The 18,235-nt window shown below is 44.7% G+C and overlaps 1 protein-coding gene across 2 annotated transcripts; it reads left to right on the top strand.

Moving 5' to 3' along the window:
- Window positions 1-5,542: 5,542 nt before the first annotated feature.
- Window positions 5,543-11,769, top strand: CREG1 (cellular repressor of E1A stimulated genes 1). 2 transcript variants are annotated; one of them, XM_063419345.1, is made up of 4 exons: window positions 5,543-6,226; window positions 8,225-8,344; window positions 9,619-9,803; window positions 10,201-11,769. In XM_063419345.1, coding segments are annotated over exons 1-4 (975 nt in total). In that variant the 5' UTR covers window positions 5,543-5,557; the 3' UTR covers window positions 10,202-11,769. The 2 variants fall into 2 exon arrangements, with proteins under 2 accessions (XP_063275415.1, XP_063275416.1); XM_063419346.1 differs by lacking the exon at window positions 10,201-11,769 and having other exon boundaries at window positions 9,619-9,804.
- The last annotated feature ends 6,466 nt before the right edge of the window (window positions 11,770-18,235 follow it).

Here is an 18,235-nt window from a genome sequence, read left to right as displayed (position 1 = left end):
AGAGGAAACCATTTGCTTAGGTGTACAGAAAAGGAAACTGCTAGGCAGAGGCAGTATCACTTCACCCATACTACTAAAGCAAAAGCCATTGCAGCTGCCCCACCACAATTCTTCACTCCATTTATTTCTGCCTCCAAGTATCTTGCCACAAAGCAAATCCTTTCTGCCTGCTGGATTCCCAAATGCCATTGCTCTGGGCATGGCACACAGTACTCAAAGTACTTTTGTCATTTTGTCTGTACTTTTGAGACTTTTCGATGCTAAATCTTCCTTCCTGAAGAAGCAAGGGGCGAATGCACAGAAATACAGTGTATGTTTTTCTGCAGACAGGAAAACAGGAGGTGTGGATTTGTTCTCCTCTTTCTTGTTTCTGGACTGAAAACCAGTAGAAAATCTGAACAAACAACCCACATGCTTTAGCTGCAAGGACTTTGAAACAAACCTTATTAATGGAGGTTCTGCAGAGAAACTGGGTGTTTTACATGATGTGCACTTGCAAGTATTTTGAGGTATCTTCCAGTGTGACTCTTTGCATCCCTCTCTAAAACCCTGCTTACAAATCTGGGATGTAGCAGTGTCTATGAGACTAGCTTGTTCTTACATCCAAAAAATCTGCTCTGCTCTGCAGGAAAAAAAATAGTCATCACTAGTGCCATTAAAACAGGCTCTGGGGGGAAATTTCATTTGACTAAGAAAATGCTGCAATTGTGGCCCCCTGGATTTTGCAGTTTCCTGTCTGATTCTTTTCAAGACATGTGAGGCCAACATATTTTGCTTCCAAAGAAATGACTGGCACTCCTGCTACAGGCAGCATGTGGAGGAGAGGTGCAAGGAATTCCTTCACTCCTGCAAAACAGGTGGTGTAAGAGGTTCTGCCATGCTCAGAAACACCGTGGGCAACGTTTGCTGGCTCCCTGCATTTTGGCTAGGAAGGATGGATAATGGAGCCTCTGTGGGGTACTCAGAGGGAGCGACAAAAAGGAGATGCAGAGACACGGCTACGCTTTATTCAAAAACCAGTTAGTTAAAGAGCTTTAGAGGACATCTGAAACTTTGTCTCTGGTATTTGCGTCCATGCAGTTATCTCATTTGGGTGTGTCTGCCTAGCTGCCAAATCTGGGAAGGTATGTTTGTCAGGGTGGTGGGAGAGTGAAGGGTGGAGGGAGCTGTGGGTTCCTGCAAGACAGATTGCAATTCTGTGCTTTGTTAAGACATTTGCTGACAGTTTTAGGACAGCTCACCTGTCAGTGCCAGTATCTGAGGTTGTTCTGTCCAGCTCTCTGCCTGGCCTTGGCTGCTATTATCCGCATCATTTCCCAGAATTCACACCATTAGCCAGCAGCTGTTACCATACTGGGCTTTTGACCTCCTGAAAATGGGTCTCACCCTTCCAGTTCCCACTCAAACAACTCAATTCTCAACTGAAAAAGTAAAAGAGGGGGGATAAGGTAACCACCGAAGAAACAACATTTGCATTTCAGAGATCAACTCAAAGGGGCAACATCCTGTTTTGGGCTGGCTTTACACACCAGGTCTGACACTGGCAGGCCAACAGGAAGCGAACGTGAGCAGCGTTTTTCTACAGGAAACTCACTCTTTGAACCCACAGTTCTGTTGAGTGTGCCCCGAGCTGTCTGCCCGTGCCCCTCAGCACTAAAACAACGCCGTGGATGCTGAGCCTCACCCTCCTCTTCAGGGACTTATCAGCAGGAAATGAACTCAGCTGGAACGCTTTGTACCATTGACATTTCTGTGCTCGGGTCCTGCAGCTGCAGCGAGGCACTTCTGAGAGCACAGACACACAAACACACAAACACACAAACACACATGTGCCAGCACCCACACGGACACACGGACGGCGTGCCAGCCTCTCTGCACCCCTGGGAACCGATGTCACTGGGAAAGTCCCCTTACTGAAGGGAATTAAACGGAAGGATGTGCCTATAAAGTGGCTCTCGCTAAGCTGGACTGGAATGTGAGTTTTTCATGGTGGCCACGTAAAAATTTAGGTGGTGGAGCCTAACTGAAAGATTGAATCATTTCATGTGTTCCTGACTGTCAGCTGGCGCCGGAGCGCTAACATCGTGGTTCAGACTAACCAGGCTTCTTAATTAGGGCTTCCTAATTGCCTAATTGCCAAAAGCCTGTCTCTAAGCAGAATAAAGTTAAGAAATGCTGTATGACACAGGAAGCATTTCACCTCATAATAATGAGATCATAGTGAGGTGGATTATCCTGGTCCCACCAGGGGCTGGTGGGTGGTGTTCAGATAACTGGTGTCACCTCCTGCAGCACCTAAATGTCTTTGGCGTGCTCTTTTACCACTGCTCATCTACTTGACTTCAGAGAACAAACTGAGCTGGGGTGTTAAGAGGCATGGCTGCATCCTATTGTATCCATAGAGTGGTAGGACAAATATTATTGGCATGAGGCACTGACAGCTTGCTTCCAGACAGAACAATTCCTCTATAGTTACTAGTTCTAGTACAACAAGCTTCATATAAACCAACAAAACCAGTCAGAACATGGCTGCTGACACAATTCTGGGTGTATGTGCTGGTTTTGATCACACTGTTCTCAGGCCAGTCCTACTATCCATCTCTCAGTGTCCTGGAAAGCAGCGCCACAAGCGTGGCCCTCGCCAGCAGCCTCCTTAGCATGCAGCCCAAGCTCTGACTGAACAAGGTTTTCTGATTGAAAATGGAACAACATTTCTGGTCCCTAACAAAACAGGTTTAAGGCAAGTTTCCTCTGTGTTTAACAGGTTAAACACAGAGGAAGTTTGCCTTGCCACTGCCTGCGTGGTAGCTGTTAAAGAAGTAACAAAATTTCTGGCTGAACACCAGGCCAGTGCTGTAATAACTTCACCTATCTCCTAAAAATACACCAAGACAAGAGTCACAAGCTAAATTCCCAACCAAGGTAATTCAGGAAGTTTGAGGGTGAGAAGAAATTGATGTCTTATTTAGCACCTCTCTGCCCAGCAAAGGTCTGTGTTGTGTGCCACTTCCAGCAGCAGCAGGGCTGATATCTCCCAAGGAGAGAATCTAACCAACATTTTTAGAAACAATTTGCATGGTGGGTTTCATGTGGCACCAAGCATTGGCACTTCAAAGCCCCGAGCACTTCAGCTTTTGCCAGAGCTGACTCACAGGTCAGTGTCTTCTGTCAAAGGCAGCGGCAAGTGACTTTAATCACCCCGGCAAGTGACTTTAATCACCCTGGCTGTCATTGGGATGCGGAGAGCGGGCCTGGCTCGGGAACCAAGCGCTGCACACAGCGAGACTGCACAGCCCCCGAGTGTTGTCTGGACACAGAAAGGTTTCTGTTCAGGGACAGACTGCATGAGCCAGACAGGAAGCCTGGACCAGAGCACAGCTAGGCTGTGTCTGAGGAGAAACCGTGCCCAGCCCATCCAGCAACCAGGCTGTCTACACAGAGAGCTGGCTCAGGGAAAACCAGCTCTGAAGAGAGCAGACAAAACATGACACAAGCCAGGATGGAGACCTTGCCCACCTTCTGACTAAAATACACCTACTCGGGGGACACAGCCTGAAGCCCATCACATATAAAACACACTGAAATTAGGATTGTTCCATGAACTCAGCCTTGGAGGAAGTAAACTTGGCTCCATTTATGGTGAGAGGTTACTGTCTATTTACTGGTTTTTAAATGCAGTGAAGCACATGAGTTGAAAAGGAGAACTAGCAGTGCCTAGCAATACTCTCTTGACCCTGTTATGCAAGGATGCTGAGAGCCCCTAGACAATATTGCAGCACAACAGAGAGAATCCTTCTCCTTTCTCTGAGATCTAACTGAGGAAGTGAGAGAGCCTAGTGGCTGCATATCAGGGGTTTAGAGCATCTTTTTTTTTCTTTTTTCTTTTTTTTTTTCCTACAAAAATTTTAGGTTTTCCTGAGCATCTCCAGGAGAAGGCAACAGGAGAAGGCTCCATGAGTCCTGGAGAGGGGTCAGGGATCTCTGCCCAAGCTCTGCAGGCAAGGAGAATACTGAAGGAAAAATGAATTTGTTCTGCCTGTACAGGACAGCAGATAAATAGTAGGGGATGGACAGGTAGTGTGTTTTCCTTGCTGAGTTCAGCCCAACGGGATCATCCACCTGGCCCACTATAAACTGTGGGAGCTGTGGGGCACCTGGGGCAGATGGTGGTCACTGGGCAAGTTAATTTGGCTTCCTCAGTGCTATGTGGCTGTTTACATACTGTGGATATACTTGGATCCAGGTGGAAATATGAAAATCCACCATCTTTTAGGAGAAGTTGAACCAAGTCTCAGTATTACCCCAGTTTAAAGCATCTCTTTACAAATCTTCGGTGGAAGGTGGAATGGTGTTCAACTAAGAAAACCGAGACTTGTAGAGGCAAGGGCTCTGACACACGCCCTGCAGTGTGCAAGAGGTAACACCTGAGCTCTACCTAGTGGCAAATCATTCTGGGGGCTTTGTGGCCCAAAACAGATAGTCCCTGCTGCTAAAGGAAAAGGCTGACCCAAGGGAAGGCTGGGTCCCAAACTCTTGTGGTGACACAGAACCAGCCTTTGAGACTGATCTAGCAGTGGGCAGGGATAGTGGTGCCACCTTGGATTGCAGAATGACAGAATCATTATGGTTGGGAAAGGACTTTAGGATCACCGAGTCCACCTGCTAACCCAGCACCCCCTGCTCACCATTAAAGCATGTCCTCAAATGCCATATCCACGCGGTTTTTGGACACTTCCAGGATGTGACAGACCTCCTCAGGCGCACAAAGCAGGGGCGATGCCAGGGCACGGCTGCGGCCGGGCACCGCGCCATGGCCTATCCTGCGTCACTCGAACCTCGCAGAACGGGCCGGCTCCGGGCCGGGGGGTGCCGGAGGAGGGGACGGGCTCGGCACAGGCGGGAGCCGCCGGGACATCGCCGGGACACGGCGGGAACACCGGCCAGAGCCGCGTCCCGCCAGCGCCCCCCGCAGGCCAGCGGGAGCGCTGCCACCACGTTCCCTTTGCCCGCCGGGCGCGGGGAGCCGCTCCTGGTGCTCCAGGGAAACGGGGCTGTCAGGGAATCCTGTGGGCCCGGGCCAGCGCGGTGAGGTCCGGCAAGGTCAACAATGGCACCCTGGCCAGGAGCAGGAATGTTGTGGCCAGCAGGAGCAGTGACTGTCCCTGTGTGCTCGGCACACCTCGAATGCTGTGTCCGGTTCTGGCCCCTCACTTCCAGAAAGACCCTGAGGTGCTGGAGCGAGTCTGGAGAAGGGAAGGGTCTGAAGTATTGGGGGAAGCCACTGGGATGTTTAGTCTGGAGAAAGGGAGGCCCGGGGGGACCGTACTGCTCCTACAACCTCCTGAAAGGAGGGGGCAGCCAGGTGGGGTTTGGCCTCTGCTCCCAGGGATGAAAGGAAATGACCTCAAGCTGTGCCAGGGGAGGTTCAGGTTGGACATCAGGAATAATTTCCTCACAGAAAGGCTGATTAGACATTGGAACGGGCTGCTGATTGGAGGCGCTGGAGTCACCGTCCCGGGAGGTGTTCAGGGAAAGGCTGGCTGTGTCACTCGGAGCCATGGCCCGGGTCACTCGGCGGTGTTGGATCACAGCGCGGACTCGGCGATTTTTGGGGTCTTTTCCATCAATTCGGTGCCACAGCGCAGGGCCCCCTCGGCTGCGGGTGACTCCGCCCCCTCACGGGCGGCGCGCTCGAGGTTGTTTACAATGGCTGTGCGCATTGTCCCGCCCCCAGCGGCTCTCATTGGCTGAGGAGCGCGGACCTCGCATTGCTCCCATTGCTCCCATTGGTGAGGCGGGGCGGGCCCACCCCTCCCGGCGCGATGCGGGGGCGGTGCGGGGGCGGTGCGGGCAGCCCCGGCAGCCGGACGCTGGTACCGTGTGTGCTGGGATGTCCCGCTCCGCGGCTGTGCGGACAGCGATGTCCGTGTCCTCCGCTGGCCGGGGAGCCATGGCGCGGCTGCTGCTCCTGTGCGCCGCATCCGGGTTGCTGCTGGCGGCCGTCGCGGCCATCCCGCCGCCCGAGGAGGCGGCGCGCATGGCGCGCTACGTCCTGCACAACTGCGACTGGGGCGCGCTGGCCACGCTGTCGGCGCAGGAGGGGCTGCGCGGCCACCCCTTCGCCAACATCTTCTCCCTCAGCGACGGCCCGCCCGGGCCCTGCGGCGGCAGCGGCGTCCCCTACCTGTACCTGACCGACATGGAGATCTCCGTGCAGGACCTGGAGGTGAGCGGGGAGGGCGGTGACCGCACGAAGGGCTCTCAGAGAAGCACCCGGGTTGCTCAGGCCTGCGCTCACCAGCGAGGGGTGATGGCAAAGGTAGAGTGTGACAGCGCTGGTTCGCAGAGCCACGGCATTGCTGGGGCTGGAAGGGACCTCTGGGGATCACTCGGCCCAAGCAGGGCAGGATCTCCTCGGCAGGTGACACAGGAGCATGTCCAGGTAGGGTTCTCCAGAGAGGGAAACTCCACGATCTCCCTGGGCAGCTGTGCCAGTGCCCTGCCACCCTCAGCGTAAAATTCTTCCTCATCTGTGCTTTATTTTATGGCTGTTCCATGGATTCCACCCTGTTTGTCAGCCTTGGGGACAATTACCAGCCCTTGAGCAGCTAAGCACGGGCAGTGCTGTCTGTGGTGACAGACAGGACGTCTCCTGAGAAGTTCCTGCTAATAGTGGTCTTGAGAAAAAAAAAAGGACAGCACCAGACAGAGGAAGTGTCTGCAGCTTCCAGAAGCTCTGAGCAAAGAAATGAGGTGTCATTTAATACCTGAACACAGAAAACGTCACTCAAAAAAAAGTCAGAAGGACTGGAACTTGTCAGTGTGGGACCTAAGCAAAGAGAATTCTAAGAGAGCAGGCTGGAGGAAGTTATTCAGTCTCTGGAGCTTACCGTAAAGGGAAGCACGGATGGAAAGGCAGAGTTGGCATGCGAAGACTCTGAGTGTGTAATTTGCCTTGTCCCAGATCTTTTGTGGCCAAGAGTTTGCTAAAAACTTCATGAAATAGCAGCTGTATGCCTCCTTTATTAGATTTGTTTGTTTGATTTAGTAACTGTTGCAATATTAGTAAACACAAATCACAAAATAATGGTAATTTTTCTGGCTGTTTTATCATTTTTTGCTTGTTCCCTGTCAGGTTTTAGTTTACCTTAAAAGAGTTTAATTATGTGTCTAAGTACTGTAGAGAGACTAATTTATTGTGCCTGATACCTTTCTTAACATCCCAGATACCGCTGTTTGCTTTCAGAATGACATAAACCCCAGGGTATAAACTGGTAATGAGTATTTCCCTCAGAAAGCTCCTCAACAGGTCCTTATTTTGCTTCTTCAGGGCAGAAACTCCTGACACGTGATAGTCACAGGCGAGGGAGAAGGTGCTGAATAATCATGAGTCAGCTTTTTGGGAGTTCAGCAACTTCCTATCTCTCAAGGGGTTGCTTCTGTCTCATGAGGTCACCGGTGCTCTCCGTAGTGTTCAGGAGGCTTTGGAGGGTTTCTCTTGGACTGAGCCCTTCTAATGAAACTTCTCAAAGCAGGGGAACTTCCCTTGCTGGGAAATAGTGACCCTCAGTACGTGACATTCTGCAGTCCTGTTTGGCACCAATGCTTTTCAAACCATGGTCACCAAATTAGTTTTAGAAAAACAATCAGAGATGGGTTCTTTAATTCTTCAGGTTAGGTGTTTCGCTTGAATACTATGAATTTTTTAAAACCTAACTTCTGAAATTCACTTTAAAAGCCAAAAGAGCCATTTGGGGGAGCCAGGAGGCTGTTTTGAAGAGATATTTGTTTTTGTTGTGAATAATTTTACCAACAGTTGTGAAGCTTAGTTGGTTGCCTTCTCAGTGACACTTTGTCCTTTCACTAGAATTAACCTGATGAAGTTCACTGTGTGTCCTTGTCTTCTGTACTGTCCTCTGTGTCTGTAAATTGTAATATATCATCATTTGCATGTGAAACAGGCTGAATTCAGAGTTTTAAGGAGTGTTGTTCTATGATGTTTGCACCTTATGTTAACAAGCTTCAGCACACCTCTGGCTTTATTTCAGATCCAGAGCTCGCCCAAGGAGCCTTTCAGATGTAGTTAGGAAAAGACAGCTCTGTTCTTTTTGCAATTATTACTGAGCTGCATAAAGTACCAAGAGCTGAAAACGTGGTGGGTATGACATTCTTTTCACATAAGAAAAGTCAGCATAAACCTCTTCTCTTACTTCTTGCATTTCAGGTCAATTCAAATGCCTCCTTGACCGTGTCTTTGGCACAGACTCCTTACTGCAGGAAGCACAAATACGATCCCCAGAACCCCCTCTGTGCCCACATCATCTTCGTTGGGAGCATTGTAAAGGTAAGCAGCTGAAAGCTGACACTGGGCAAGGCTGTGTGCATCAAATACAGATTTTTTTAGAGGAGGCAGAGGAGAAAGGTGAGAAATTCTGTGCAAACGCATAGGTTGACGTGTTCTGTGCTGTGATACCCAAAGGCCAGCTCACAGTTTGTGAGAGGAGAATGAAGTTACAACTTGATTTTCTGCAGGAGCTTTGTTGGCATGCCTTTAGCAAGGAGCTTGGGGGGACAGTAATGCAGGAAACCTCCCTCGTTCATATCAATATGTTCTGAAACTAAGAAGTCTGAGGCCATGATTTGAAAAAACCTTCACATTGCATTCACACCTCTCTTGCTCAGTTAAATTCTTTGGTTCAAGCAGTGTGGCATGCCTGCTTCTGAAACTCTGTTGAAGTCAATACTAACCTGAGCTACAAAGTTGCAGGTATTATAGACAAAAAGTGTGCATTGTGTGATCTGGTGGCGCTGCTGCCAGGGCAGTGCTCTTTTGTGCACCACTACTTTGGTGTCTCATAGGAGAAATCGAGTGTGTTATTCATTGAAGATCCTAATCCCATTATTGGGGATAATGATGGAGGATGAGAACTTCTTACTGGATAGTCTCAGTTCTTATTTGGTGTTTTCACAGCTCTGATATTTCTACACTGCACTCAGCAATCTTGTTGTCGCTTTCCTGAGTTTCTCATTAATAATGGAGTTGTTTTTACTTAGGTAGTGGTTCTTGTACCTTACCCAGAGCTCCAAATTGTTGATTTAACCCTTTAAACATGCACATTGTATATTAAATGCTGTCACACTTCTCAGCTTCCCTTCTCTGGGGATTCTGTTATGCCATCCTATTTGTCTGTGTGTGTTTGCAAATGTCTGAGCACAGTTGGATCTGTTTCTGTCAGTTTGAGTGAGCAGGTGCAGAGCAGGTAAAATTACACCTAAGACACCTCATAATAATAATAATAATTCACCTAGAATCCATACTTCTCTGTTTTGTGATTTGTTTAAAGATTTATTCTTCTGTTGATGAAGTACTTTCTTGCCCATGCTAACTTTAGAAGCAGCCTTCTGATTCAATGTTAAAACCCATTATTTGGAAGTGTTTTCTGTCTCACACAGTTCACACCACACTGAAGATGAGCAGACTCAGCCACAGTAATGAGCCCCTTGGGACAGGACATGGCTGAACTATAAAAAGCACACTCCAGTCAGCAGTGGTTTTTTAGCTAAAACTCATCTTTACATGCCTATCTTATTGTAATAGTTTCCTGGTTTTTTTAATAGGTGAATGATTCAGAAGCAGACTTGGCAAAAAAAGCGTTATTCACTCGTCACCCTGAAATGGAAAGCTGGCCCAAGGATCATAATTGGTTCTTTGCCAAATTCAACATCACCAATATTTGGGTCCTGGACTACTTTGGGGGATTAAAAATTGTGACACCAGAAGAGTACTACAGTGTCAAGCCTTAGTAAGTACTGAAGTTTTTCATTATAACTCATTATAGTTCTCATTATATTTCACACCTATAAAACTTCTAATTGTTAACAGGGAGGAGTGACTTCTGTAGAACTGGCATGGTCACTGTCTTCTGTGTGAATTAATTGCCAGATAGATTATGTTTTGGTCTAATAATTAATAGTAGGGAGACTCTTCAGTATTTCTGAAGCTGTATTAATGGGATTGCAGCAGTATTGCTGATACTTCCAAAAGAAAATTGCACTTGAATCTGTCCTAATGATATTGAAGTAGAGAGAAATTGTGTTCTATTGTCTACATAAAAGCAAGTCTCCAAAACTTTCAAATATATTTTAGCACAGTCAACATGAATTATGCATTTGTTTCACTCTTATTCTTATTCCTTGTAGGTGGAAGATCCTTGGTGGTGCTGATATGGAAATGAATTACTTTGGCTGTCTCATGAAAGATTTATTTTTTCTATGTAGTGTAGAGCTGAAATGATAATACAATAAATCAAACACCTTGCATTGTTAATGAACATGTTATTACCCTTATGAAGCAGATTTAACTTCTCACTGACTTGAATCATGCCACACTGAAAAACCTTTGTGTATAAGCAATAACTACATTTTATTCACTGGATGTGAGTTTAGAAAGGTGTCTGACAGTGTGCATTCAGAAATGTTTTGTTTACTGCAATCTAAAGGATTAGTCCAGTTCTAAAGTTTTCAGTGCCTTAGTTAAATAATACTTCTGTGCACTTTCCAATATTATTTTATTTTTAATACTAGTTTAGAATTTTATGGTGAAGTTCTCCAGGATGGCTCAGCTGATGGAATGGAAAGCATTGCCTGTATTACAGTGGCAAACGATGTGCTGAGTTCCCAAATCCTGTTAAGAATTTTCTTTGCATGCTGACAAACTCGCTTGTTTGAGCCATTTCTCTGTTTTATTGAATGTGCTGTAGAATACAGTTGTGTTCATGCCAGCTGTACCTATACCTCAGGATAAATTATTGCTAATTCCTCAGCTGATTGTGTGCCCTGACTCTGGAATAGGAGCAGATCAGTAGTACCTAAAATACCTGACTTCAAAAGAGTAGTGTCTTGTAAATCCAATAGAGTGTTGAGAAGGATAAATGTTTTCTGATTGAGGTTCTGAAATATTCAGCTTTGTTAGTCTGATCAAATGGCCATTTATCAGCTTTTATGACCCTCAACAGCAGAACTGAGCAGATTTTGGGGTCTGGAAGCTATACACAGTAATTCTGGATTAGTAACCCAGAAGTGAAAAAGAAGCAATACAGTATGACACAAATGATTCATGATTTATAGAGAATGAAAATTAATGAAAGGTGTGCTTAATTAATTCTGTGTTAAAATAAGTTGCACCCAACCACAAAAAACACCTTTTTAACATACTCTCAAATCTGCTGTATGCAAAGTTCACAAACACAAGAAAGTGTTTATAAACAAATAAGTTGATTTTACAGTGAGCAAATATTACCTAGTTGACCTAGAGTAAAGAATTTAGACTCCTTAGAGGAGGTTAATATATAGAACAGTGGGATTTGTCATGTAAAAATCTCTGTATCTTAATGTTGTTATATCACTCCTTTTCTCAAATACTGGGACGATTTTTGAAAGTATTTTTTATGTAACTTATTAGGAGTTCTTTCTTCATAAGGAGGAGGAAGGTACTTGGTACTGTTCTACTATTGTAAAACTAATTTAGGATAAAAAAACCCTTACAATATAGAAACAATTTATGTTGAATAGGTAAAACTGATATTTAATGTGAAATTGAAAAATCTTTTTATATAAGGTATGACAGTTGTGAAAACTCAAATGAATCTCTGTCATGGACTCAATCCTTTCTGTGAGGACACCTGAATGCATTACATGTAACCCTGTAACTTCTGATGTGTGAGACTGGTGATGCTGGGCTTTTGTTAAAATTAAAATATTTTTTGACAAGTGGTGTCAAGCATTATTTATTACATGTCCAAGAATTATTCTCTCCCTCCTGCTGTCTTTCATACAAGCACTGTCTTTTCAGTGTTCTTGTTTCACTGTTGCTCTGATGTCTTTCATTCTTGCTGGGATTAATGGGGAAATGTCCCTACTTGGATTAAACCTGTCTTTATACTTCACATGCTTTCCTGCATCTAAAGCTGTGAAATGGAAAACTGGAAAGACAAATGCCATCATTCCACACATCCCCACCCTCCTTCTTCCACCAGCTGCTTTTGCACCCCCAGATTCTTTGCTGGTAAGGCAGGGTGAGAAGCAGGAAAGAGCCTGACATTGCATAAAAGATAAAACATTAGTGTGTTATCAAGGCTGTTTTAAGCACAAATTCAAAACATAGCCCCAAGCAAGGGAAGGGAAAAAAAAACCCATCCACAACTGATAAATCTCTATCCAAGCCAAAGCCAGTACACTGTTGTCAAAAGTATTGCTGTCACTTGAGGGTTTGGTGTAGAATAAGGGTGGCTTTGTTTCTGGTTTTCTTTTCCTTTATTATCAATTCCTAAGTATTTTCTCTTTGGAAGTGGAAGGGCCTTTTTTGGTAACAAAAAGACCTTAAAAAACAGTTTTGTTAATATTTCTGCGATAATTGTAGATCATCCAAATCTCTTCACCCTTGAAATCTGGGAGGAGCCCAACCAGATGTTTCTTTGGGAAAATGGTGAACAGCAGACGGGTTTAGCTACATGCACTGACCTGGAATTGAGGGTCAATTAGAGAAGAACTCTGGAGTTGTATCTGTGCATCTCACTGAATACTTCTTGGTGTGTTTTATATGTAATAGTGGAATGTAAATCAGTTCAGGTTATCAATCTTCTCCCTTAGTTATAGGTGTGTAAACATTTATATCACCAACACAAGAAAATCATCAGCTGGTCCTGTTTTCCCTCACCTCTTTTCCCTGTGCTCACCTTTGTTCTGTTCAGCTCATTCAGGAATCCATTTGTGAGCACGTTTCCTTTCCTCCTGCTCTCCAGGAGTAACACTGTGGCTTCGAACAGTGTTAGAGGAGGCTGACTGTAATCGACTGCTCCAGCTGTAAGCAATGAATCAGTGTTTTGATTTCTGTGTGTATCCTCTACCAGGGCATGCTGGAAGTACCTGAGCATTTTCTCAGCAGCAGTGAAGTCAGCCTCCCCACCTGGGAGGCGCCTGCATTCACGGGGATCTGACACAGGATGTTTGTTAGCTGGGAATCTATTAAGGGAATCACAACCTGTCATCTTCCTCCTACTTCCTACTACATGTTCTTTCTTCTGTTGATCTTGCTTATTGACATGTTTGTGCTTCTTCTTCTTGATTCTCAGTTTCGTTCCTGTGTTTTAAATGTGGGACTTGTGCCCAGTAACAACACGACTTGCAACATGCAACACCATTGCACAATAGATCTTAAATATATCACGTATTCATTTAATCCTTTATTCAGTTCTCTCTGGAATTAATTTCTCAGCTGTTTAATATTGTGCCTGTGATCTTCACAAGGAAATAGAGGTAGCTCAGAGTATCAGACTAAGACAAAAAGTGTTAATCGTAACTGAATGAATTAATTCGTTTTCAAAAGGTTTTTCCTGAGCGAAAACATCGAAGAGATAAAATCCAATGAACGGACATATTGTTGTTGAACACAAGAGGGAGCCACAGACTTACATTCGGCTGGAGTGTTAAATGTTTAATACTTAAACGTGGTTATTGAATTCATCATAACTCAAAGATGCTGGAAAAGCAAACGACGGGGGCATAATATGAACAAATTCTTTTTCTGCAGTGCTTTACATTATGAATGCTTCCCTCCATAAACACAGCAGCCTGCTGGCTGGAAAAAAAAAAGAGCATTCATCATTTTTCTGTGTTTTGTAATCATTTTGCGCTACGGAGAGCTCAGAAGTAATATCCATGAAAATGATTTAAAGGTTTTTAAATTAAGTAACTCTAGTAAAGGAAATGGAGACAGGTATAGAATGCCACGGAACGTCGGCAGGAGCAGCCAGCTCCAGACTCAACAGTATTTATTTCTGTCAAATCTTTAGCCTGACCATGCTTCGGCTTAGGCTTATTGTGAGCTGAATTAAACCACTTGACTCTGATTTGTAATTTCCAACACCTAACTAACCTTGGGTTCTTCAAGTGCCCCCAGGCTGCTCCCCAGTGGTTTGGGCTGTCCTGATGATGTGCAGGTGTTTGGGTGATGAGGCAGAGCTGGGAAAAGCCTGAAGCTTCCCCTTTTTCCGTGAGGGTTTCTGCAGAGCTCGGGCTCTTGCTGCTTGCTCAGTCCTACTGTCTTGGCCTCCAGCATGGTCGACCCTGGTTGCTGTCACCCAACCTCTGCTCTTGTCCAGGTACTTTGGGGCTGCTTCTTTTGGGGTTGAAGCCACTGCCCTGCCCTCCCTGCCAGCTCCTCTGCTGGGGTGGAGCAGTCCTTGGTGCTCTCTGTAATAATTGTCTTTTCTCTGGGGGAGCTCAGCCCATGAGTTTCTCATGCAAACCTCTTGCAGTTGCTCCCAGGGCTTTTTGACTCGAGAACTTCTGTGTCTAGAGGCCTCCTCAGAGTTTCTAAGTTGAATTGGTGTGTAAGAAGATTAGGCTGTAAGACTCCTTTATTCTGGGTATAGTGGTCAGTGTTCTTCACAGCCTGGTTTTCTGTGGAAACAAAGCTTAGGCAACATTTCTGGGTTCTTGCCTTTGTCAGATGTGTTTTCACATGGTTGGATTCAGATTTGAAATGGGAAGTCTGACCTCAAAGCTACCAAGCTGCTATGAATGTCATGACAACTGTGAGCTGGGGAGAAGAAACAAACCCCAGTTCATATACATTAAAAGTGCAAAAGTCATGCTTTGAAAAATTGAGTTTGATTAGTTGTGCTGATTGTAGAGCTGGAGCATTCTAGTTGAGTGTGACCAGGTATGCAGTTAGTACCAGAAAAGGTGCAATTCTGTTTAGGGGATGGTAGGCTTTAATCAAAGCACCTGCTATCTGTAATGATGACTTGGAATTATTTTCTTCCTCTACCTCTTGATATCCCACATTAAAAAGCCATAAAAATTCCCCATTACTGTTTGCTTCTGATTCCTGCAGCTGCTAGGCTTAATTTTGCACAGAATTTCTCCAGTTTAAACAAAAGAGATGCCCCATTTCTGGTGATGGGCCAAACAGCTGCTGTGGGTCTTGTTGGAAGAGGGGAGTCTCTCCCTTGGCCTCAGTAGTATTGTCAGTGTATCCACACAGGTCTAGAACTACTTCGTGTGATTTTGCTCATTACTGCCATTGACTCAGATTGTAAATTTACTTTGCATCGTTACTTTTCTCCTCCCATTTCCTACAAAAATATAGATACCAGTTTGAAGCACTCATGTAAAATACTTGTAACTAATCTTGATACCCTTGGATGACAGGAAGGTTTCATTTGAAGAACAAGATGACTTGGTTTTAATCTGTGAGTAATTAATTTTAAGGATTTTTAAATAAATCTGTGATTGCTACAAGCACAGAGTAATTTGACAAAACCAAACAGAGGGGGGATGTGTGCAATGGGGAGAGAGTGTCAAGAAATAGTGTGTAATTGCATATCTAAGCATGTATATTTATGTGAAAACATTGAAGATAATTTGAATTTCTATAATGTTTTTATGCCAATGGAACCTGTTAAACATCTTTCAGTGTTAAGAAGTAACTGTTTCTAGATTGAAAGGTGGCAATTGTTTAGAGGTAAGAAAGAGAATAGTAGCACAAACCCTACATTATATGATTATAAGAACATTGCACACTAATTTCCAGTTGTCTTTTAGCCAGAAAACAGCTGCCTGCTTGTGCATGAATTGGATTTTTGATTTGTTTTAAATGCTTAAGTGAATTTCAGTTAATTTGATTAAGCTTTTCCTCAGGTGAGCATTTGAAACATGCAGAAGAGGTGTGTGTTGGGGTAAAGAGGGGAGGAGAATAAAGGAAAAGAAGATACTTGTCACAGACCTTAAAATGTGGCTTCACAATATTTTTATATTTATAAAAGGCATAACCTAATAAGTTATATTCTGTATAGCATGCAAGGAAATGCTGAAGGTGCTCTATCATTAAAAAGAGTGTTTCAAGAATGTGTGTAGTGATAAAGTCACAGAATTTTTCTACATATGCTGCAATGTAATTGGAGAAATTCACCTGCAATTAACAGGGTTGTTGATGATGCCAGGGAGAGCAGCCTGAGCAACCTAAAAGAAAAGAAGCACTGTTCCTCCTCCTTAAAATATGACATAAGCAGTGGTCTCTTGAGTGCATTAACAACAACAAAATCCAGAGCAGATCATAAAGGCATCACTGGGGAGGGAAAGGTTGGATAATACAGATTCAGTAGTCTCAAAATCGAGTACTCAAAGAGGGTGTATTTTAACTTTCTCCTAACAACTCCATTATAGCTTTCCACAACCCCTGTTGGACTGAAGTTTTAAGACCAGAGCAGAAACAGGAAACTGCCAGTCACAAAAATCCCTGAAATAATGAATAAAAGGATGTTTTTGCATTATATCAAGGCCTGTTTATAATCTTCCATAGGAAACATGCACTCCTGGCCATATTTGTCTTTGTGGTCCTGCACAGGTGTCCCTTTTCATGTTTGGGTTTGTTTTTTTTTTCTTGTTGCACGTGTCAGGGTTTCTATTTGCTCAGTGCAGCTGCAAGGAGTAGTGATGGTGAGGTGAGTTTTCCTTGGAAAAGTGGTATTTTCATACACAAAGGGGAGCAAGAGCAACTCCTGTGTCTCCCTGTTGGGAACTGCAAAGCAAGACCTGTGGTTAGACACTGTCTTCTTTCCAGCTCTCCGTTTGCTGGCAAAAGTGCAGGGCAGGGACTAATCCTCTTGGAATGCAGCCATTACCACTAAATAAGTATTAATTGCTGCATTCCAAGGGGATTAGCACAGTTGAACCCAATTACAGCAAATCGAAGCTGCACTGTAAGGCACTACAGTGCATTGAGATGCAGTGAAGCAGCGTAGGACTGTCAGTCTGCAACATTTTATCAATAAAAAATTGTAGGCTTACACGCTATAAACAGCAGACCATTTCTTTTCAGTGTGTTAGTCTGAATGGCGTGCCTGGCTGGAGGCTACAGCTCGCTCACCAGTGAAAATCGTTGCTTTTTTTTAACACCCATTATCTTTGTGTGAACATCTCCAGAAGTGTTTTTAATACTTGTTGAGTTAATTACGGCACTGCAAGCGGCACTCCCCGCTGGACCAGGGGCAAGGCTCTACAGCCTGTCTGCATTCTCACACCTCTGAAGTCGGCCGGCTCCTCTATCAGGTGATGTAGGAATTAATTTTGCCTGCGAGTGCTGACTGTATCAAACAGGCTTAGGAGAGCTCCTGATAGCCGACCCGTTCTCAATCCCAGCAGTCTGCCGTGATGATTACAGGCGGATCTCTGTGGTAGCAGTACAGGAGCCAGAGGGCAGTGTGTAGTTATATATTTTTTTTAATCCTCAGCTTGACTGTGGTGTGGGTTTGTTTTTTTTTTTTCTTTTTAGTTTTCATTTATTTCCTGTTAAAGCTGCAAACCCTGCTGCCTTTTTTTTTTTTTTTTTTTTTTTTTAATAGTACAGTCAAAGCATAACCAGTAAGCGTGAAAAAGGAATGCTTCTGGGAATGAATCAGCCCCTTGCATTAGAGCTGTTCCAGGATTTTTTGTGTCCAGAGAAAGGATGGCATATGGATGCACAGAACCAGCTGAATGTATGCCTTGCCTATTTTATGAAAGATCTGATCCTCACAGATAATGAGCTGCACCTTAACCAGCGTTAAACACATAGAGTTGTGCTTGGGGACCACTTCAGTTTCCTGACCCATTCTGTTTCAGGAACCACAGATCAAATACTGCAGTCTTCCCAGTGCAGGTAATTCTTGAAAATGTACTTTCCTCCACCCATATGCTTAGATGAAGAGTCAAGTTTAGCTGAGAGCTTTTCTTAACACAGCAGGAAGGGTTTTATATTTCTGCTATGGCCTTGTCTGTATTGAGAAAAACTGCTGCTGGTTCAGCTGAACGAGGGTTGGCATTTATTTCTAGTCCAGGGTTAACAAAGTCCCTACAATCTGACTGAAGTGAGTAAACTGAACCATCAGCATGGTTTAAACTGTTGGTAGAAATGCATTTGGAAGATGGGCCAATGCACGATGTGGGCAGGAGGTGCTGAAGTTTTTACAGTGCTGTGTAGCTCCTAGAGATGCAAAGCCTAGAAAGGCTGAAAAGAAGGTGACACTAAGCAAATCATAGAATGATTTTTCCTAGGTAGAACTGCAAGCCTTATGAACACTGAAAAGCTTTTTCCTAGAGAGGAGCCCACTTCCCCTTTATCTTTTCCTGTCCTGCTTGTCTGCATGTGATTTGCATCTCTCCTCGTTGTGAGAATAACTCACAATACAAGCAC

Source organism: Prinia subflava, chromosome 25, assembly GCF_021018805.1.
Source record: "Prinia subflava isolate CZ2003 ecotype Zambia chromosome 25, Cam_Psub_1.2, whole genome shotgun sequence".
Lineage (NCBI taxonomy): Eukaryota > Metazoa > Chordata > Aves > Passeriformes > Cisticolidae > Prinia > Prinia subflava.
The sequence above is the reverse complement of the archived record's forward strand: the minus strand, read 5'-3'. Positions and strand labels throughout refer to the sequence as shown.